The sequence below is a fragment of the Anas acuta genome, chromosome 1 (assembly GCF_963932015.1).
Source record: "Anas acuta chromosome 1, bAnaAcu1.1, whole genome shotgun sequence".
Taxonomy (NCBI): Eukaryota; Metazoa; Chordata; class Aves; order Anseriformes; family Anatidae; genus Anas; species Anas acuta.
The window spans coordinates 118912516-118935948 of record NC_088979.1 but is presented as its reverse complement, the minus strand read 5'-3'; the positions used below and the strand labels follow the sequence as shown (position 1 = coordinate 118935948).

The 23433-nt window shown below is 45.9% G+C and overlaps 1 protein-coding gene across 1 annotated transcript in view; it reads right to left on the bottom strand.

Annotated features, from left to right (window-relative positions):
- GAP43 (growth associated protein 43) overlaps window positions 1-23433 on the bottom strand; it is a 58257-nt gene that overhangs the window by 16420 nt on the left and 18404 nt on the right. The window contains exon 2 of the mRNA XM_068697617.1: window positions 10341-10968. Within this exon, the coding sequence (XP_068553718.1) occupies window positions 10341-10968 (628 nt within the window). The remainder of the gene's footprint in view (window positions 1-10340; window positions 10969-23433) is intronic.

The following is a 23433-nucleotide window of genomic DNA, read 5'->3' as shown; positions in this document are numbered from 1 at the left end:
TGTGGGATTTCTACTTGAATGAACACATCTCTCTCGCTCTTCCTCTCCTGATGGAGCTGTTCCACTTCCATAAATCATTAAATATTCATTGGGCCAGAGGAGAAGATTGGCTCCGTAGCCTGGCTGTGAGGGCATTCATCTTGAATGGGGGAGACCAAGCTCTGCATCCCAGCCCCAGTAAATAATAAATAATTTATACAAAATGGAACATCTCCAGCAGGAAGCATCAGGGGAAACATTGTCCACATAGCCAGCAGCCCAATGGCTTGCTTGTTAAGCTCCCTGGATTTCAGCTTCCCTCTGTAAGTCACAGGCCCATCTTGTCTTCTGTCCCCTTTGGGGAGTACCTGATCCTCACATACGAGCTACTATAAAAGTAGGCAAGACTTTCTCTTACTACTTTCATCTAGAAATACCACCATTGGGGTGTACTGGTATGTTATGTTTGTTATTGACAAATTGAGGGGTTCTTTAATGAAGACATGCTTCACAGAAAAAAAAAAAATAGCCTGGCAGGACTCAGAAGCTCTGCATGGAGGTAGTCTGAGCTGCAACAATGCTCAAGCCCTTTATTTGGTAGAAACACGTGTGAGTGTTTTGCTAGAGATGAGGACAAGAAGTATACTACATCATTTAGGAATGGCTGGAATTTTCTCTTTGTTCCCTGAGGTAGAAATCAGTGACTCCATCCATCTTTCTCACAGTCATTTGGCTTCAGCCATGAAGAAGGTTTCTAGCCGGAGGCAGAAAGAAACGTTTTCTTTCTCATTTTGTGTGTCTTTATTGAGTGCAATGAACACTACTGGGTTAGCATCTCTTGAGACCAAAGCCTGCCGTTCATCCACAGAACTGGTGCTATTCAGTGGCAGTGCCATGCATTTCTCCCCAGTGACTTGCTGCCGGACATCAGGTGTGTTCAGGAGAGGTTGTGTCATGGACAGGAGGTCAAGTTTAGTCCCTGTGCCTGGCACTGTGTCTGTTCACACTGGTAAGTCTCCAGATTAAGGCTTGACAGTGCAGGGACAGGTTTGTGCAAAGAGTACCTTCACCCCCAAATAAAATATTAAAGGCATATGTCAAAACTGCTTATGCTGTTGAAGGATCTTTTAGTCACTGGTCCCTCACATAGTAGGAGCTGTACACGGGGACAGGATGACCAGGTATGGTACGGAGGCGATCTTGTGCCAGTGCATACTCACTGTTTGGCAATAAAGTTACTTCCTTTCACTGCGCTTTGACCATCTGCATCCCTTAACATAACAGTTGAATAATAGACTGTAGACAAAGGACCAGACAGGGTTTCTGTTGTGCACATTACAGCAGCCTCTGATCAAACCCCATCAATGCAGAGAGGGTTCCACCACCTCTTCCAACCACAAGGGAAAGCAGAAGGGCAGTGCTAAAATACTACACTGAGGACTACACAGGGAAAGAAACATACAGATCATTTGCAAGCAGATCTGAAATGAAGACCACAGAATCCTTCACCTTGCTTATCTTCCTGAAGTGCAGCTTGGCAGAGTCCAGCCCAGGACTGGGTCTTAGCTCTTGTTTCAGTATTGATGACTGAAGATTACTCTGAATCCCTTACAACACCCATGCTGAAATCACATGTGAAATCCTCGCCTTACGTAAACTGGTGAGGCTTAGATTTCAGCCATGTAGATATAGCTATAGCTGGGGAGTGTTGCCTCCAAACAGGCTGTAAAAAATTGAAGTAAGGATGGAGGAAGAAGGGAAGCTCAGAGAGAAATTTGGGGATAGGCAAAACAAGCTGTCAAGACTCTTTTATTTCTAGGTCCAGACCCAGTGTGGGGAAGGAGTCTTACACTTATCAAAAAACTAGGCAGCTGTGGACTTATTCCACACAAGCTTGCATTCAACTTTCCTCCTCCTTCTTAGAGACTTGTGTCATTTCCAAATCAACAGGTGCCCAAATTGCTTAAGAACAGCAAAGATATTTTTAAAAATAACTTCGCACGGTTCTAACTTTAATTATTTTTATTTTATCCCATTTTTCATCTCTTCAAGTAGTTATCCAGAAAGGTCTTTGAAACATTTTTCACAGCTGCCAAGACAGTTCTGCCAAAGTCAGCAGCACTGGGGAATGCTACTGCAGACTGCTCATAGCTCTCACTCCTGCTCTCCCACCCCTTTCCCTGTCCATGCAATGCATTGACAGTTATGGTTCTGCAGCACTGCAGCACTTTAGCATAGGGATTTGGATGCTCTTCTAAATGTTAGAGAAATTTTCTTCTTCATTAAGTCCTGTAGGTTATAGGTAATGTCCAGTCATCATCATTAGCATTCCCAATTACTGTGTCTTGCTGAAGGAAGACAGAGAGGTTGAATAGCAGCTTACACCTTCTGTTTTCTTTCATAATGAAAAGAGGACTCATTTGCAGTTGCCTTAAGGTACAGCTGGAAAGTGAGTGGTCTTTTGAACGCTGGATAATTGGGACCTTATGACCTCTATCTAAGACTTATTTACATGAAGCCTTGAGTCTCACTTTTTCTGTCATTAGGAGATTTTCCTGTCATTTTCCTTTGCATCTCTGGGCCCTGTCCAGGTTTCTGTAGCTCTTTTCCTGACTACTCTGAAGCCCTGCAAAGGGCAGGTGTCCAACTCAGGGCTGCCAAGACCTCAGATGAGATTTTCAGCTCTGTTTCAGTGTCCCATGCTGACAGTGATGTCACTAAAGACACAGAAAGGAAGAAGACACATTTCCACAGACCACATATTCACAATTGGAGATGATAAAATCAAGACCTCTTATATGGTATAGAATATTAGAGCTAAAATGTGTGCAAAGGGGAATCTTCAGCAGGGAATACAAAAACAGGAAGAAAGCCATAGCTCTACTAACTTGAAAAAAATCGACCAAACTTCCCTTCAGAGAACAGCTAAGCAGACAGCAGCATCACTCTGTCACATAATTTCCCCCCATACATTAACTTCATGCATCTCATCTATTTCCTGCCTGAAAGACATTCAATACCAAGAGAGAAAAGCTAAGGAATGAGGAAACCCTCCTTTATGTCAGGCTTGCAGTACGAATGCAGTCTTGAGAAATATTCTGTGCTTAGAGACCTGTTCAAGTTGAGCTAGCTTGAGTTAGGCTTTTGGACAGTCTACTGGTGGTCCAGAACTGGACAAGGAACCTAGCCCAGACACCTGATGCCAGCACCTGTCTTCATGCCAACCATTGACTTGTAGACCTCCTGCCACTGCCTACGTTTCTTTGGTTCTCTTGGCCACTGCCCAATCACACAGACAGCTATGCAGAGAAATATAATATTTTTGTGGTACTTTTACAAAAAGGAGAACTTTCATGTCCACAATAGACCTGGATATCGTTGCAGTCATCTATGACCATTGGGTAGCTGTGTTCAAAAAGCCAAGATGTTAGTGTGCCTGAGGACTGTGATGAGGAGAAAAAGAGAAGACGTAATGCCTTTCTGGAAATACATGTATACAAGTACAGCCTCTTCTGGATTGTATACAACACATACAATGTTTGTCACCCCCTCTCATAAAGGACATTTGTAGATTTAAGAGATTTAAGTTCATCGAAAAGCAACAAAGATGCTAAGAAGCCTGGGAGTGCTTTCACACAAAAAGCAATTGAAAACATTGCTTGTGTTTTTGTCAGGAAAGATAGGAATAGCAAGGGCAATGGTACTATGCCATCTGTGCATATGCACATACAATATGATGCTATATAGGATGAGCAACAGTGTAAAGTAGGGCTACCAGGAGCTTTTGTTCTCTCTCTGATGAACATGAGTAAAGAAAGATACTTAGGGCAATGGTGGCCAATTCATCGGTGATCTTTCTAACCATTGTACAGTTGGTTGGAGTTGGGAAAGCTGTTAACGCTTAGCCACGTATTGTGCATTTATATATGCCACGTAAAGCCCCAGTTATGATTAGTATCAAGAGATAATACATTATGTTTTAACTGTTAAGCCAAATCCTATGCGACAGAGAACACGGATGGATCCTAGCTGTAGAGGGGCAGTTGATCCCAAATCTGCCTACAGCAGCATTTGCTGCTATCTCCAGCTGGAGAAGTACAGTGAATGGATGTTAGGTCTGACCCACCTTGGCAGTTCTTACGTTCCTCTGCATGGACCCACAGTCCCTTAGGAGCACAACTTCACCTTACCAGACTCCATGGAGTTGCTGCAGAGATTGGAAGTGATCACTGAACTGCCCCAATAATCCAGCATTAATGCAGCTATCATACAGCACTTGAGGAATGTCTAACTAATCTGATCATGCTGACCTGGTGAACTTTCTCAGTCCCATCCCTCAGTGCACGGCAGTCATCTGTACCACAGGGCCAGTACTGCTGTCTGTAGAGTGATGTTCCTTGGAGCTGTAAATTCCAGCTGGTACTCTGCAAGCTTATATCTCTCTGAAAAGCTCAGCCTACTTGATCCTAGCATAAAGAGATGACACTGGTGGTGGTGCAGAGCACTGCTGGCAGCCACAGCAAACGGCTGCCAGTTAAGTCTCATTGTCTGTCTGTCTGCTCTGTCCACTGGTCTGCTATTTGAGCATTTCTCACCTGAAAATCTGGCTAGCATTTCTGGCAGGAAGGCTTCTTCCCATGTGGGGATTTTGGAGCATTTTCTGGAGATGGTCTGAGTGCAGTTGTAGTGGGTCACTGCTGAAGACGTAACAAAGAGACTGATTTCATGCAGAACCTAGGCTGAATTTAATCATGGGCCTTGGCTGTAGAGACTGGTATGCTAGTGTGAGTGACCACTATACAACAAAAGCACATACTGTGCCATCAGTATGCACTACCTTTAACAATACCATCTGTAGAGCTCCTTCCTATGGAAATGTGTAAGAGTGTATCACCCTCAGCAAACCCCACTGTATGCACCACCTAGGAAGTTCAGTACTGTACAGGTATGAGACCAATAACTTTGCTCACGTACAATAATGCTATAAAGATGTGAAGAACAGGGAGGCTGGCCAACCTCCCAGTGGACAGGAACTCTGCACAGCGTGCTGTGATCATTGAGGAGGGGCTCTTCTGATACTGCAACAGCTGTGGTTATGTAGGATTGTTGTCATCTTTTCTGTAATTTCCATTCTCACAAAATAAACCAGTTAACCAGCCTTGACTGTCCACACCTTTCTTATTGAGGTCCTGAAAGAACCGGTACCCCCTTAGTACAAAACAGTGATTAATTTGCTCTGCTCTGAAGGCATTTTCCAAAGTCAGCCCACACCTTGTCATCAGTAAATATGCTTAGTGCCACCTAGGATTTCATTAGAAGAGGTCAGATCCTGCTTTACCAATGGCACTGCTCGCACCTTTACTGGGTAAGGAACATCTCATTTGGGAAAAAAAAAAAAAAAAAAAAAAAGCAGATCTGAGGCACTCATGGGACCAGAGACCCTATTTCACTCTGCAAGAGAAAAGGAAATCCTGCACCTGCTGCAGGTGGCGTGTAAGTTTCCTGTTCTCTGGAAAATCATGACATTCTGCTTTTCTCACTCTGCCCCTCACAAGTTTATCTGAACTGATTTTCAGGCTCTGAAATACATAACACATGTACCCATCTAGGCACAATGCAAAGGTTAAAACTTTCAAAGCAGCTGAGGACTAGGCACATACTTTGTCATCTTTCATCACGGAGCGGGCAACCTAAATTGCATTTATATTCTTGCTTTTTTGCTTGAGTAGTACTACAGACAGGAAAATGCTGGCATGCATGCTTAGAGTTGTTCCCTCTGGGGCAGTCACAGGAAGACTGGTGCATTTGCATTGCTTTCTTCAGCTGCCAGGTGTAGCAGCAGAGATAAGCTCTAGTGAAACAGGCATGGCAGTGAGGGTGTTCTGTCTCCTGCCAGCTACCCATGGGCCAAGACTAAAACTCCGGTTATACAACTGCAATCCTCTTGCGTGGCGTAGGCTGTACCCTCTGGCTTGTACGTGACAATAGACAGTCTCCCTTTCCAAATCTTTATATAGCCAGTGCTCTCTAGGTGCAGCAAGTATTGCCCTTCAATCAATATGCTGATTGAACTGAAAACAAAGAACCAATTCAACTCTAAACCATGAAAAAGGATCTGTAGGGACTTGCTCTCTCTAAGGAAGTGAAGAGAAGATAGTGCCTCCCAGTGCTCCCAGCATGCAGGAGACAGGGCCCAGGGGGAACTGTGGGCTCACATGCATGCAAAGCAATTGTCATGTGGCTGATTTTTCATTTCAGCTGTGAAACTGCTCCATTGTAAAGCTATTTCATCAAGCAGGAGAAAGCATTCTTCATTTCCCAACAAAAGAAGACCAATTTGTTTCCTTAGGCACAATTTACTCTTTCACATTTCTGGGCTTTGTTGTATCCTTACCTGACAATCTGAGAGTGCTTTTGATGTGAGAGCTAGCCAGGTTTGGAGCTGAGCCTTGGAAAGTATAAAGAGAATCTAACATTGTGTGGTATTCACCTTCTCTCCTCCCCGTATGGCACACAGTATCCCATCTTCTATAGTCTGCTGTGCTGGGGGCTGATCTCCTCTCAAATATGTATTAATGTGGACTCTTTGCAGTGACTTTGATGAAGACTTTTCAGATTTAAGCCAATGCAAAATGGATTAGAATATATCTTACATCATGATCCATAAGTAATGTATAAATTCCCTCCTACCAGTTTTGACCTCTTGAGTAGGTTGGCATCTCAGGCAGCCTCTCTAAGCATAATTCCAACTCGAAAGAGGCAAAAGCTGGATCATAAAAAGAAAGCTTCTTGACAAGGAAGCTCAAATAAGAGAACAACATCCTGGCATGCAAGTTGCCCTCCAGAAGTCATGAAGAGAACTAAAAGATGTCCTTCTTCCTGCAGTCCTCCATAAGCTGCTGAACAAAGCCCACTAACTCATTTCATGGCTTACTCAGATCGGAATCCATCTGCTTTTCCCAGCGGTCATACAATGAGGATCGCTTAGAAACTGCCCTACTGTACAACTGGGAATGCCCAGGATATGAGAACAACTAACACTGGATACAAGACAGTTGGTCGAAGCCATTTCCTAAGCCATTACCAACAGACAAGTCGAGGATGTAGAACTGAATAACAAGGAGGGCTGAGGTCTGTCAGGGGAATTAGGGAATGGTATGAAGAATCACCAAGCCTCTCTCCTGCTCCAGAAACATTAAATATTAAGCATTAAAGATCATGCAGTTCTCTTTATCTGTTAGTTAGCCCTTTCCTCTCTTACTCTCTTTTTCGTCCTGCCCTTAAATGAAGGGAAAAGTCTCTGCATATCAAGTGTCGTTGACTTTTTCTCATGTTTGCACCAAGGAAGACATCCACAGATAATGTGATACAGCCATTGTAGTAAAATTTGAGGCAGATGATTATCACAGCACAGAAGTAGCATGGTCGGCACGCCTCACAGTAGTAGCAGCCAAGCATGCTATGGCAACCAGCCAACCGATGACATTGGCGAGGAGCCAATTTGATTTATTTTTGGCAGCTTGACACGGCGTGCTACTGTGCCAGTCTTCGATCTCAGAAACGATAAGAAATGACCTTTGAAAGCCAAGGGGACAACTTCTGGGAGAAGGGGGATTGATGAAGCTGAAAGAGGATCTGTCCCCAGGCTGGCGGAGTACTGAAGTGGCAGATGTTTGGTAGCCCTCCCTCTTTCATGAATGACCAAACTATTGCAGCCATGCCAGCAACTACCAGTGCTGTGTTTGCTGGGGAAAGACTGGAAGAAATGTTGTGGCATGTCTTTAAGCCTATGGAAGGAGTGAGTACCAAGAGAGAAACAGAGGCTTAAAGAGACGAGAGGGAGTAACACAATGAAGATGGGAAAAAAGAGAATTTAGGCTTTCTATTAAGAAACATTTCCTGTTTGTGGGATCTTTAATATGGTGATGATGCTCTTCTATGGAAGATGCTTTGAAGCAAAAGCAGCTTCTTAGTATTCTGAACATTGTACTGGAGAGTATTTTAGAACACAGCCCAGCATCCTCAAAAAGATGGACAAGGAGACCTATTTAATCTCTCTCCATTTCCTTCTTGCATGGCTCAGGGGGCACTTAGCCAGCTGTTCGAGTTTCTGACTGGAAGGCTGATATCACCCTTGAATTGGAATTTAGAAAAAAATCTATAATCATTAACATTTTAAAGAGAATATCAGTTTAACTGTGGCCACACACCTTCCATGTTTGCCTTCTGCAAACATTTGTAAGCTTGAGTATTACTGCATGCATAGTGAATGAGTCTGAACAGATGCACATACTAGACTTGAATGGTCAAATAATCACTAAAAGCTCATTTTTAAATATATATTTGATTGTAGATTTTATAACTTATTCCATTGGCTGGTTATTTACATAAGTATCATGTGCAAATGTGTATTAAATTGTAATGTTCCCCACTTCGAATGATGCTAAGGCCAACAAGACTATGGGGAAGATAGCTGCAAATAACTCAGAATACTGAATAGAAATAAACCATTCTTTGATTACCAATGATTGAAAACAGGTAAAATTAAGCAAATGAAATAGCCTGCTACTATAAATTTCCTATCTCCAACCATTAAAGCAGATTAATCTGAATAAAAATAGGATATTAATGCAAAACAGAATCACTATTCCTGTTTAGGAATAAGGCATTGCAGATCTTAACTAAGAGTTAATTTGCACTCATTATTCTGTGTACACAGAGCCCCAAAACACTGATTCACTCTGTCCTATTTTTACCATTGATGTTTATACCTTTGCCCATGTATAAAAACAAGTACAGCATGCAACATACCAAATTGGATTTCTCTAATCACATAACATTTATTTTGTCACTCAACTCATCGTATAAAGTGAAAACAAAGAACTGGAGACCTGGATCACAAAAAGCCAACATGGCAGATGCAAGTTCAAGGCTTATCTCTAGAAACGTTGAGCTGAAAGGAAGTAAAACAAGCATCTCTTTGTTATTATGTTCATTCAGCTTAGAGTCAAACTCTTCAGGACAGCTCCCCTCGCCCACACATTAAATCACAAGTGTTTTGCATGAGCTCTTTTCTCAGTGCTTATCAGTTGTTCTGGATAAGTTCTTCCTTATCTTTCCACTTTGGAGAGTGGGTACAAAGTTACCTGAAGCCCTGAGTTACCTATGAAGATGGAAGTCTAATTAGAGTGCAGGAATTGTGATTTGTGACCAAAAAAAGTAGTGGAACAAATGAAACATTGGTAAATGTTTGACTGGATGTTGGGGCTCTATAGCATTTACATAAGGCTGTTTATGAACTTCAAGCTAATAGACCACATTTGTTCCTTAATGAGCTAATGAATGCAGAATACCTTCTACAACTGAGTGTCTCATGAACGTGGAGGCCAGTTATGCTTGGCTCTTCCTCTTGACTGAGTTTCATACAGTGCCTACTTCTGATGTAAACTTTCTTTTATTTAAGTTATCTTTCTTTGATAATGTAAGGAAGGTAAAGAATGAGAGCAAAAGTATCCTCAGGCCTTTGACATGTTTTCTACAAGTCTCAGTATTGTAATTCAATAACAGCTTTTCTTTATGGTTTGTAAACACCATGCCACTGCCAAAAAATACTCACTTTTGCCTCTCAAAACTTTTCACTTCTTCCCAGGGGAACTAGTTAAACAGACTTGTAGCTTGGTCAGGAGCAAAGAATTGAAAATACCTCCTAGAGCGATTGTTTGTATTCAGCTCTCTCTTCTGTCCTCATTCACAGAGCTGTCAGGGCCTTTAAGCTTCCCTTTCCCTACCTGATCCTATTACCATGTGGGCCTAACCCACATGGATGTGGTTGTACCAATCACATGGATGTGTGTTGTACCAACAATCTCACCCATTCACAGGCAGATGGAAAAAAAAAACCCTGTTGGCACCTTCTTTTCCATCCTACCAGCAAGGATGAATGGCCTCCTGCAGTGAGGGCTTTTCCCTTAGGGGATGTCCAGCTTAAGCTGGTTGCCCCACTGGAGCTGCCTGTGTTGGTGTGACTGGGGAAGCTCACCTCCCTCTTTAGAGTACGAAAAGCATGGGATCTCTCCAGGCTCCTCTAAGCCCCACAACTGACTGACTCCACAAAAAAAGGGCTGGATGGGAAATCCACCTAGAGGAGCAAGAGCCTCAAGAGGAGATGCAGTTTTTCTATAAGCTGCTGGGAAGCAGAGGAGAGGGTGTTAAGCAAGAGCATGCACATCCCCTTCCCCTAAAATGGATTCCTTTGTTAACCCCCATTCTGATTCCTTTGCTGGCTAGACACATCCCCAGGAGACCAAGGGAGGCACATCCATTTCTGGAGAGGCCCCCTCCCTGCCGAGGCATTCACTCACCTGTCTTCTCTTCGGTTTGGCTGCTCTCCACTGTCTCCATTTGGGGTTGCGCTGTTGCCTTGGCAGTAGCATCCTCTGCGGCAGGGGTGGTGGTGGCAGTGGTGTCAGCAGCAGGCACGTCGGCTTGTTTAGGCTCCTCTTTGTCTTGGGCTTCGTCAGCCTTCAAGGACGGCGAGTTATCAGTGGAAGCTTTAGTGGCACTTTCCGTTTCGGCGGCGGCGGCAGCAGCGGACTTTTCCTCCGAGGAGGCAGCAGGAGTGGCAGCCTGTGGGGCTGGCTGCTCCGAGCCCGTGTCAGCGGCTCCGTCTCCTTTTTTCTCCTCCGCTGGCGCGCTGCTGTCTTTGCTGCCCTCCTCCAGCTGGGCACTGTCAGCGGCAGCAGCCTCTGTGGCAGCGGGAGCCTCGCTCTCTTTGTTCTCGGCCGCTCCGCCAGCAGGGCCTTCGTCCTTCTTGTCGGCGGCCTCGCTCTCAGACGCTGGGGCATCCCCCTTCTTCTCTCCCTTGAGCTTTTTCCTTGTTATGTGTCCGCGGAAGCTGGCCTGGATTTTGGTGGCTGCCTTATGGGCTTTATCTTCTGGTTTGATGCCATCTTGCTCAATCTTTTGGTCCCCATCCTCATTTTTTTCAACCTTGGAAAGAGAACAAGGGAGGAAGGCAGGGGAGAAAACAGGTAGATAAGTTAAGACTTCCTCAGGTGTAGCCCAGGCTCTGGTTTAATTTAGGGTGTCCCACCTTCCCCTCCTCCTAACAGGTGACACGATTTGAAGCAACCTTCCCATTTGGCATGGCTTTGAAGCCAGGTGGCTCTAATTTCATCCTAGGGCTGAACAGACACAGGGGTTTTGTAAAGGGAATTTCAAGCACCTCATCATCTCTGTCAGCGACACTGAGAGCACCTTGGCTGGGTGGAAAGGCTTGCACCAGCTGGGTTGTCACTATTGCCATGATTTATTTTCCCATCCATTTTGAAACGTACCAGTCTTCTTCCCCTAGTCATTTTCAAAACACTCTCCAAGGGCAAATTTCACCCTCTTTCCAAATCCACCTGTGCCTTCGAGGCTTTGTTCCCTTTTAACGCTACCTTGTTGCACAGGTGTGTGACTCTAATGACACCAAGTGCTTTGTGCTTTATAGCTTTTTGGCTCAGGATTGCCCGCAGAGAGTAGTACTGCTGCCCACCCTACGGCAGATGCGTGCTGCCAGACACACACGGATCCACACCTCACAAATGCCCTGTCTGCAAGCACTTCAAGCACTTTTTCTCCACTCCCCACTCATGGTTTCAATGAAGGAGTAATAGGCAGATAGATATCAGCCTTTCCCATTCCAGCAGATGATTATTATTTCTCTGTTGGGTGGAATTCAGCTTTACAACACAGAACAGACATTCCCTGTGTTTTTTAGGCTTAAGACATGCATTATAGTCTTAAATGGGACCAAAACAGAGCCTGTGCTTCATGCTGGTCTGCTGCAGACAGATAATGCTCTGCTTGCAAACTCCCACTGAATGTACAGGACATTGCATGCTTCAGCCCAGTAATTTAGCAGCTCTTGGGCAAGTAGCAGCTCAGCTGCATATTGATGAAAGGACACCATCCTATTAATATTCCCAATGGGAAGCATTCAAAAGAGCCACTCTGAAGCAGAGCCACTGGCCTCTTTGCTGTCTGCACCTGATTTCCAACACTGGCTCAGGTCACAAAAGACAGAAAATGAGCTGGCTGAGAAAGATAGCGAGCATTTTTGTCTTGTGTGGGAAGAGGAAACCACTCCTTAGGCTGCTGCAACTGAGAGATGCCATATGGGGAAAGGCCCGGGACCAGAAGAGCAGAGAGAAGACACAGTCCATCAGCACACTCAAGAGTGCAGCAGGAGTAAAGGAGAAGGAGAGCCTGGAAATGCCATGCATGTGAAGAGGGTGGCAGCTGATGGGACGCACTGGCAGCAGTCACTGGGAAACAGGCTGGAGGTGGTCATTCCCCCAAGTACTGACGTGAGACAGGGTCAGGCACCCACGTGTGGGCAAAGTGGTGCCAGGGAGCCAAACGCGTGGCCACCAGTATGCCAGAGGTGGTACCCACCATATCCCTCTGGGGACACCAGTTGGGACAGTCCCCTGCCCTGGTACTGGTGCCCAAGCAGGATCATCCCCTAGAGATGAGCTTAAGTGGGTATGGTGATCAAAGTATGAGCAGCCCCAAATCATCACGAGCTGCTTCACACACCTGAGGATGGGTCTGCACACACCAGGACAGAAACCTGGCAGCAAGACCAGCACACTTATGTAGGGGATGAATGAAAAAGCCTTTGAATAAATGCACAACCGATAGTAATACACATGATTTGGCATAAGAGGTTGTGTTCCTGCTGGCACCTAGGAGCAAAATGGTGGCTGTACCTACCAGAAGGGCAGAGCTGAGCAGTTACAGCTGCGCTTCCCCGAGTACACTAAGTGATGTGGTCTGGAAATTGGGCCTTTGTGTTCATGGCAGCTCATCAGGCAGCAGGGAATGGATATGTGTAAGGACTATGCAGATATTCTCATGTTGTAACCATTTACCTGTGTCTTTTTCTTGTACAGCTAATGTTGCACTGTGTTATTCAGCATCTGGGGAAAGCTCTTCAACCTCATTTCAGCACAAGGGGATGGAAGCAAGTCCAAAGTAGCTTTAAACTAGCATGTCTGGGGAACAGCTGTGATCCAGACATGTTATGCAAAGTCCTGCACAGGTTCATCTACCCTGCTCCTTAGGCAAGTTTTGCAGTTTGCACGAAGTCCTGCATCACTGTGGCAACATTATGGACTAGCCTGTTTATGGAGAGCTTGAATATGTCTGCATTACACTGAAGCCACAGCAGTATGGGCATGGACTAGGTATTCCATTCTAGCACCAGGTAACACTTGGATGGCCTAGCTTTGACTCTCTCTCATTAAGGTCTGTGGCCAATTTCAAACAGCAGCAGGACTGGGAGACTGGAAAGATACCTACAAGACAGTAAAAGTCCTGTACTGTATATCCTATTCCTGCAAAACCACTAGTGAACATGACAAAATTGTTAATCCTGGAACAAAAGATGAAAACCATTGACTGAAGGGAGACCCCACTTGCCACTGGCCTTGCTGCTCTCACATCTCAGGTACCTTCTGAACCAACCAGGACGGCTTTGATGAAATGTGACCTGTTGCATGCCTTGGTGACTTCTTCCTCCAGGGTTCCCCTGCTACCTGGGCTATGTAGCCCTGCAAGGGCTTCTCTCCTTCCTGCTGCTAGAAGGAGCCAGAGGAGCCACGGGGTGGGCTCTCCTCCTCTCCTGACAGATGACATCCTGGAGAGCTGTGACTCTGCTGCCCTGCAGGGCTCACCTTTTACCTGGCAGGGAAAAGCAGAGTGCTTTTCCTCTCCAAGGATGTCAGTCTGAAAGCTCCCACCCACACCTACTGCATTACAGAGCTAAAAGGCTCTCTTGCTCTTCTGATGACATCATTGTCCTCTTATCCCAGTTGGGATGACATCAGGTTTGAGTCCTTGCCAGATCGCAAGGTTCACGGTTGAAAAATGTATTTCCAATGGGGCACTTTCAGCATCAATTCAGATATAAAGGATAAGGAATATGAGGCTGGGGCGGAGGTGGTGTTTAAGGTCATGAATGACAGAAATGTACTAATAGCGTGTCTGTGCCAGCTTGGATGGCTCTTAGTGGCCCTCAGGAATCCCATTTCTATTCAGGTTTTCCCCACTGAAGCATCCTGAGCATTTGAAATTACTTATTTTCAGGCTACTGGCCCGCAGCTACTTCTGGGGTAGGACACGACATCTATCTGGTATGTATGTCATGTTGTGTAACAATGGGCTGGGTGAGAAACAGATTGTTCAGGGGGAATCTTCTGTTCGCACAGAAAGAGACAAGGGCTCTTCATCTGTGGATTATGCACACAGCAGATAAACCTTAATTAAGGAAGCTGCTCAAAAATAACCTGTATACAATGAAGCTCCTGGAAAGCAATTTATCTTCCTTGGAAAGCTAAAAGGGTGAGTCAGCTTTGCCGGGATGTATTCAAAAGCATCACAGTGGAAAACAAGAAATCTCTGTCTTATCTATCTGTATGACAACTTGGTCATAGCACTGTGGCTTCTAGTATAAAAGTGGCTATTATTATTCATGTTTGTACAGAATATAGAGCCCCCAGCCAAAAAAAAATCAGATCTGCTAAGGATAAGTTTCATATATTGTTATTTAACCACAAACCCCTTTCATCTACACATTTATGTGTAAAGGAAACTCGTACTTAATATTGAAATATTCGTGATTTTTTAAGTGTGCATTCAATGTATTCTCATTTCACATGGAGAAAATGTCCTCTGTTTCATCTAGTGTGAAACAAATCATAGATCCTTCAATGGTAGGGCTTGAATACACTGCGGCTGGTTGATACATAGCTATATGAATGCAATAAGGGATATACATAGCCAAACACATCCTTTTTCATTTGGACATCCCCATGTACCCACTGAAGCCAATGTGGAAAGCTTCGCCCTCATGAAATGCACCGCTAAGCTTTTATGCTGCTATCTACACAGCCCACATCCTCCTTCCGATCTGAGAGGGATGATCCTCTCACCATCTCCATCTGCTTGTCTGCCACACCTCCAGGTTTCTAGGACATCCCTTCCCAGGCAGACTGTTCCTGTGAGTGAGACTTTCCTTGCTCTCACATAGCTCAGATTAGGAGATGAGAAACGAATGTCGAGGACACAGATAGGGAAGGGGTTGTTAGTTCTTAGGTAACAGGAATGTGGAAATTGCATCGATCCACGGCACCAAGATTTCTAATTTGGCCACCTTTCTACCTTCCATCTCCAAAAGCAAAGCTTACAGAGGCATCAAAACATGACAAAGAATGAAGAAGGCATTGCTTTAACCTCTAGGCCCATCTAAACACCCCACGTGCTGGTATGGCAAGAAAGGTTGTATGGAGAAATCAGATGTTTTCCAGATGTTCGGTGTATTTGCAGCCACACAGGCAAAGCAAGAAAGGAGGAAACTGTGTTTCTGTCTTTGCTTGCTGTCTATCCATTTCTCTCTTGTGGTGCACCTCATTGCCTGGCATCAGAGGGACTGATTTGCCTTTCAGAAGAGCAGATAGAGCAATGTACTGGAACCACAGAGGATGGACAGAGAAACAGCCACGTGGCTTTGTGTTTTGGGTGATGGGATGGAGAGATACCCTCATATTAAGGAAAAAAGGCCTTGTACTCCATGCAAAGACATAAGGATCCCAAATCATACCATTTCCATGACACCTGCACTAAGGTATGTGTGGAAACCTTTCCTTCTGTTGACCAGGTGAAGCACTGCTGAATCAACTGGTCACCTGGAGTATTTGTGGGGTCAAGGCACATCTCAGCCCATGCTCTAATCTTGGCTAGAGCACAACATATATTTGGACTGATGTCATTCAAGGTCACTTGGGCCCAGACTCACAATGAAATTTAGGCACCTGATTCTCACTGATTTCACCAGACTGAGTCACCTCGAAGCTTTTGTGGGCCTGGCTCAGTGACCTGATTTGTCTCAGAGACAGCATTTAAGGAGCAAAATGCATTACTAAAAAAGACCAGCTGTCTTCCCAGAAGGAGTGAAGCATGGACGCATGAGAGAGAAAAGACTTTCACGCCTTGTGAAGTGAGGAAGCAATTTAGCAGAGAGAACAGCTTTTTTTTAACCCAGTTAAATGGTGTGAAGACACCTGGCTAGAGGATGGCACCTCTCAGCACAACCTGTCTGCGAGGCGAGGAAACAAACAGAGTTCCTTTTTTTTTTTCCCAGGCTGGCTATGGTGATGGTGGGAAAAACACCCTTGAGAGAGAAAAGGTTAATTCATGTCTCCAGAGGCTTATGCAGGATGGTTCCCCAGTGTGTAACTAGCAGGGTATCAGCTCTCTAGTTTCAAATCCTCTAACAAATGATCGAGTTTCCATCCTTTTCTCTATGAGATCCTTTCATACATGAAATTTACCCTCTATTTTACGGTACCTGGAACGGAACAGGGTAATGATGGTCAGGCAGGTGGGTGGATGTTATGCTTTTGTGTATGGTGACTGAGAAGAGAGGTGGAAAATAACCTAAATTAGACCCATTTCGGTATTTTCAGTGTGCCTTCTCAATAAATCCATCACACATTCCTCACTTGGTTTTTGAATCTCTCTTGCGTTTGTCACTCTGTCAAGCTGGTGGTGAACCACGGTGTCATCTACTGCCTTGAAGCTCTTATAGCTCCAGTGGTTAAATGGAGAAAGGAATCAGCAATGCCTACGCTTCCTTTACAGGCTAGACCAGAGAAAGAAGAGCCTTGCACCTGAAGCTGATGCAAAGTGGCTCATTTCCAGGGCTTTCCTTGAGTCTCATCTGGGCTCTGTGTGGCATGTCTGTGGTCGGGAGACACAGGATGCATCTGCTCATCTTTCTGCTCAAAGAACCCAGAGAGAGGACTGGTTTACGGCCCACCAAAGTGGTGCTGTTACAGTGTGATGCTAAAGGCATGTGTTTAATCTGGGGCACAGCCTAAGTGTGTGAGGACACTTGAGAGCACAAGGTCTGTGAGGACTGTGCTGAAGGTCTTGGGTGCTTGGCACAATTAACATCCATGCTTCAAGGATCAACAGCCTTGCTTCAGGTTGGATTTTGGCATATACTGTGCTGTCAGCTGTGCCCGGTCTCCTTTTTGGAGGGAAGTACTTGTTTTGCTCCAGAAGGAGACAGAGTAGATGTTCAGATCAATGGGCCAAAGCCTGGGAATGAAGCAGGAAGGTGCCCAAGCAGACAGTGTAAATTCTCTTCCAAAATAGACCATGATGAAGAAATTCATCAGAAGGGTGAAAAAAGTCATTTGAACTATGCTTTGGTTAGAAAAGCCCATTCATAGAAAATAAGATTTGTGCCGCAGATGTGCTTAGGCAGACACAAACTGGATGTCACTGGACTATAGAGAAGTTTCATCCAGCCTCAGACTGTGTGGTTTGGGTGGTCCCATTCTGGGTGGTTCTGGCAAGGATGGTTGCTGCTGTGGGAATTGTTTTAAAGTATCACCTTCACACTCTGAATCCCTGCATTCTCTGCTGACCATGAACACGTAAGGAAATCCTGAATTATCTCCCTCCCTCCCCACCTTTTCTCTCTCACCCTCTCTCTTCCTCTTTTCATGTTTAGTTTTAGCCTCCATAAAAACGTTCAGGGATTTGTTAATCTCTGATGGCCCAGAGCGCCCGTCCCCCAGTGAGGGCTGGACACATTTCCTTCTGCTCTAGCCACAGCCAAGGGCCAGAGGCTAATTTACAGCTCTGAGTTGCTTCCCTGAGATTTCATGCAGGCAGCTGCCAAGCCTCCCCAGAGCTCAGGGTTACGCAGTGTCTCTCGAGCCACTTCCACATGAAGCAGCAGCTCCTACCCCATCCCCTCTGTGGGAACACACACAGGTCTGCACACAGCTCTGGTGATGGGAAATGTCCCTGCTTCTCTCCAGCTTGAAGAAACTGCAGGCAGAGATACTGCAAGCCCTTCCATTGCTGGTCTCCAGGGTTAATTTGACCTTTCCTGGGTTGCACCTAGGAATTGTGAGGCACTTTGTGCTGGGACCATCAGTCCATGAGCAGCTAGGCTGAGGCCCTATCACTAGCTCAGCGCCCACTTGTGCTCCCTGCTGCTTTCCCCAGGGTTTTTGCAGCCAGGAGAATAACAGTGAAAGCCTCACCCCCAGGACCATCCAGTCTCTAAACCTGCTTTTGAACCTGCCTGTTAGCCTTGGATTTCTTCTGGTACCTCCTGCTGGCAGCAACCAACCCTAATGCCATGAAATCACTCAGTCTACTGACAAGGGAGAGTAGAGCATCAAGGAGGTTCCTCCCTGCCTGATGATAACCATGGGGCTGTATTCATTCTCTTATTATTATTATTATTATTTTAATTTATTTCATTGGGAATCAGGGCAATTATCTTCTAAGAAAGCACTTATAGGTTTGTTAAAGGCAAGCAAACATCTCCAGCAATTAGGAAAAGCAAAGTGCAGATTAATTCCCAGTGGCTTGGGAAACTGCTTGGAGGGTGGGCTCTGCCCTTGCAGCACAGCCCCGGGCCTTGCCACTCTGCAGGTGAGCAGGGATGGGGAGACGTGGGGCTGAAACCCACGGTGCACAGAAGAGGCTCTAAAGGCTGGTCTGGTAAGGGGGAGGGCTGGAGGAGTGAGATGGCAGAGGTCAAGGGAGAGATGGAAAGGAATGAGAGTGGAGGAGTAGGAACAGCACAGGAACCAAATGGGGAGGAGAAAAGGAAAGGCAGGGAAGAGGTAGAAGCTAGCCAAAGCCAAGCCACTGAATGAAGAGAGGTAAATAAATAACAGGCACACTGAGAGGGATGCAATATGGAAGAAGGGGGAGTGCAGGTGAGATGGAGAAAAAAAAATCACTGATCCACATCCTAAGGCCATGACAGTGAGAAATACCCAGAGAAAATGGGCAGCTAAATAGCTGAGCAGGGTCTCCTGGAGCAGATCGGCATGACTGTCTGTGCCACGGCAGAAAGAAGAGCTGGCAGTGCTCTCTCTGGCACGTGCCACCTCGCTGCACAGCCCTGGCTGTCATTTCCATGGCACTGGGCTAGCAGTGGTCCTGGGGACCCTCCATGGGCTTCTCTCCAGGAGCAGCCAGGTTATTCCTGCAAGTAACAGTGCCCTGTTGGGGAGCTGGCCCTGTCCATAAGCAGAGCGATTGGGTTGATGTCTGACAGCTTGGGGCAGGGCTTCTCCTGCTCCCTCCCCATCCTGGACAGGGGAGGAAGGAAATGAGATGGAGCAGCATCTCTGCAGTGGCAGGGAGACACAAGAGGGGAAATCCAGGTGGGGAGTGAAGGGCGTTCATGTCCCAGGTCCTTCCCTCATAGCTCTGTGTCACCCTACTTGAAAAGCACAGAGGGCAATGCTTACTCTGCTCTTGAAATCAGATGTTTCGCTGCGGAACATCTGGAGGAACAGCGAACATCAGGAGGAACAAGGTGCTTTCATGAATACCTTGTTCATTCAGCACAGACCACCCTGCCAACCATGCTCGTGTCAACCAACATTTCCTTAGGAAAATGCTTTAGGCTGTGCAACAGCCTCCACTGCCTTCCCACACTGCTTCACAATGAACTGCCCTACAATGAAATGATATTTCAACAAGACCTCGCATCCCTCACCACTTCACCACTCAAGAAGTCACAACCAGCATTCTCGATCAAGATCTGGCAAGAGCAGTAAAGTCAAAATTGCTTTCTTACTCTTCATTATCCTCTTGTTCAGACCTCCTGAAAGAGCCTAACCCACAGCACCACCTCCAGCCAACAGCTTCCCCTCTCCCCAGGGAGCAGAGAGCAACCTTTCAAACCACCAGAGCCGCTCGCAGCACAACCAAGCAACCAGGCTTCAACCAGGCTTGCAGGTCTCCTACATAACTTGAGAAACTTTTTTTTTTTTTCCTCAGCTTCTGGTTCTGAAGAGTTCAGTGGGTCTCGGTGGCCCTGCCTCTCCTTCCCAGCCAGGACTGGCTCAGCTTCTTGCTCTGTGGTGCTGCCTGACCTCGCTCACACCAGCCCTGGCACCACTAGGACTGGGGTCAGCCTTGTTGCTGGAGGCAGGGAATGACAGCACTGAGCTCTGGCTCTGATCTTCACAGCAGCTCAGTTCCGTGATTTGTGTTGTGGCTCTTTGTGCCCATCTGGGCTTGCCTGACCCAGAGATTGCCATCATGCATATGGATGTACTTTTGCCTCTGGCTGGCCCTGGCCTTTCCCTCTACCCACCCTCACTCCAGTGGTACCACTGGTGCTGATGGTTGCCCACAGATGATCTGCAGGGCAGGAAACAGGGCTCTCATGACAGCACGCGTATGGACTCACTACAAGCAATGGGTAAGACATAGCCACCTCTTATAGATCTGAATTTTTCACAGCAGCAGCACGTCTTGGGTGTCAAGAGACCTTACAGGAATCTTTTTGTGAAATTGCTCAGCCTACTTTTTTTTTTTTTCCCCTTCCTTGTATGTGTTTAATGTGCAAGCAGAGGCAGAGAAAGGAGAGAGGTCCCCTATCTCCTTCATTCTTAATCTCACCTTTGTTAAGTTAAATTGCCCTTGAGATATCACACAGAGGAATAGTTCCGTGGGCCCACTATGAGCTCTCGGATACTGCTGGCACAGCAAACCGTGAGAAAACCTGGGCCTTATCTCTCTGTTCCTCCTATCCTGAAGTTTCTACAGCTTATTAACAAACAATTGTGTTGAGATCTTACTGGAATTTCAAGGCCAAATGCAATGTTGGATGGTTAAAGTGGGGGCATAATCCCATTGATTTCAACATCATTTTCACCAGGGGTAATTTTCACAAGACCTCTGTGGTCTGCTGCTCCAAGCTACATGGGAGAGAGGACATTGTTATGTTCCAAAAGGACTCTGAATCTAATTGAATTAGCATTTGTAGTGTTGCAAGAGTCTCAAATGCATGGCGTTGTAGCGAGACAAAGGATTGTGCAATATTTAAGCTGTGCTCTTATCTATTCCCTCCTGTCGGCGCAGGATAAGAACATCCTGAAAGGAGGCACGAGTGTCTGTCAGAGCCTGAAAAGGTCTCTGGGGGTGCCTGTATGACACAGCTCAAGAACCTGGGCTTGTCTGTCTGAGACCACGCACCGCACCGTTTGTGCTGCTTTGGTGTGTTCTGGGGGGGCGTAAAGCTGATGAACCAAGCCCGTGATTGCTGCTGTCACTGCTGAGTGGCAGAGCGCCCAAGGCTTGATGCTGTGCCTTACCCCTCTCCCGTCCTTCAGGTGGGACTGTCACCAGAGCACAGACACGGCTTTGATTGGAACGATCCTTTGGGGCCACAGGCAGCTGAACGTGAGGCTGAGCAGCCTCAGGGCTTAATCACTTATTCGAGAGACTGGCACTGAGCTATGGGAAATGCACATGTGGCTTCAAGCCATTTTGTTTCCTACTTTGCTTCTCCGCTGTATACAACTCTATTGAAACAGGGGAAGGGGGGATGCAAGCCTGCAGTGCATGCTGAGATAGACCCTTTGTGGACACTGCTAAGTTAGTGCTATAAAAACCTCCAGCCAAAAGGAACATTTTGAATAGAGGTGAATACAAGTTGAAAAAAAAAAAAAAAGAAAAAAGTGTTTGGAATCACCTCTCCTAAGGGCTAGTATATCACAGACACATCTAATTGACACTCAGAGATTCCCCTAAGCTTCCCGCTGTAGGTGAGCTCTTTTGTCTTTCCAGTTTTTCACTGCCTGGGCATCCCATCTTTTTAAATTGTTATTATAAGAGGGCTTCAAACAGCTCAACACATCTTGGTCCTAAAGTCTTCTGGCTTTTTTCCATTCTTCAGTCAGGAAGCATGGCAGGAGCCTCGATGCACCATGCATGGCAATGTGTTTTCCCCAGGCACTCAGTTTAGATCCCTGTATCTGTAACACAACCTTACTGTACATCCAGGCACTCCTGGAGCCCTCCTTGTGGAAGGCTTTACTCAGCAGCCTGCCTGGCAGAGGTGATGAGGGAAAAGAAGACCCTTGGAGAGAACAAGGAGATGGCTGGGCTGGCACAGAGCTCCCTCTACTTCCTTCTGTTCTGCTGCAGATGTGGTATGGAAAGTGAGTTGTTATCCTGAGCAGAACCTGTGGAACAGCACCTTCATCCTTCATGGTTCAGCGCAAAGACAGACAGAAAGAACTGGGATGAATGCATGGACAGTCTAACATCAGAAAAGCGAGCAGTGTTTCATCTTCTGCCAGGAAGGACCAGTTCACACCGCACAGCTCTGTCACAGAGTGAGGAGCGAATCATTAGAAAGCCCTGACAGCCAGCTGGATCCTCTCCAGGGCCCTCTCAGCCCTCCCTGTGCACTGCAGCAGGACTGATTTTCTTCGTATTTAACCAACCCTGCAAGAGCAGTGTTTCTTATCAGTCTTTGGGCATTTCCCCCAAAGACGATTCTCTGGGTTTCTCTGACAGCTTATTCCCTTGGTGAACTAAATAACTCCTTTCCAGAGTTTCACTCAGCCCTCTGCTTCTTGTCTATGCTGAGAACAGCTTGTTTCTGCTTTCTTAGTAACACTCCTTTGTATGTCAGTAGCTCTCACCTTTCATACCATCCTCCTTTACCAGGCCATTCTTCCTAGCTCTCTTAACTCCTAATCAGAGTTCCTACTTTGGTTACACAACTCACATTTGTTCTACTGAGAAATGACTAAAATGTCTCCCCAGCTTTAATGAATAATGAAACACTACACTCACAAAAATAATAATTAGCGACGTAGCTAAAAATAAATCCGTGTGTGGATCAGACTCCCGAAGGCAGTAGAAAAAGCTGCAGCCATGAACATGGATGGTGACGAAAATAGCTAAGAACTCAGTGAAGAAAAAAAAAAAATGGAAAAAAAAAGGCAAAATGAAAAAGTTTGGGGGAACTTATGAATGGTTGAGTATCCTATAGATAGATAGCAAGCCATGCTGACTGTTAAACACAGTCCTGACTGCTCTGTTTCCCGTCAGCCTCCCCCAGATGCTATTCAGCACATTTAGAAGTTTTCTGAGGATGTCAAGAGGTTGGATAGCTGAAGCAGGCTAGGACAAATAAGATGGAGTGGAAGGAAGCCAACCACTTTTCAGAGGTTCTCAGAGAGTTTCCATCCGGGCTCCTATTGTACTAACAGTGAGCTTCCAGATGAAGGGAGAGGTGCCCACTGTGAGAAGAGCCAAATGCATGAGGATTTACGATGATGACTATAATTATTATTTCTACATCCTTGGGATATATCTCCCTTGTGGTGCTGGGAAAGGAAGCCGTGAAACAAGCAACAGGAGGCAAGACAATGGGAGTGTGCTGAGCACAAGAAAGTGCTCAGGCAGCACATGCTGGTTCACAGAGGAAAAAGAATTCAGATACTATAGGGACCAGCTTGCTTTCTCCTAGCACCATATGAAATATAGAGCTGCTGCTTAGCAGAAGACATAATTCCTGCTTCATCAGGAAATCGCAAGACAAAACTGGATCTTGCCAGC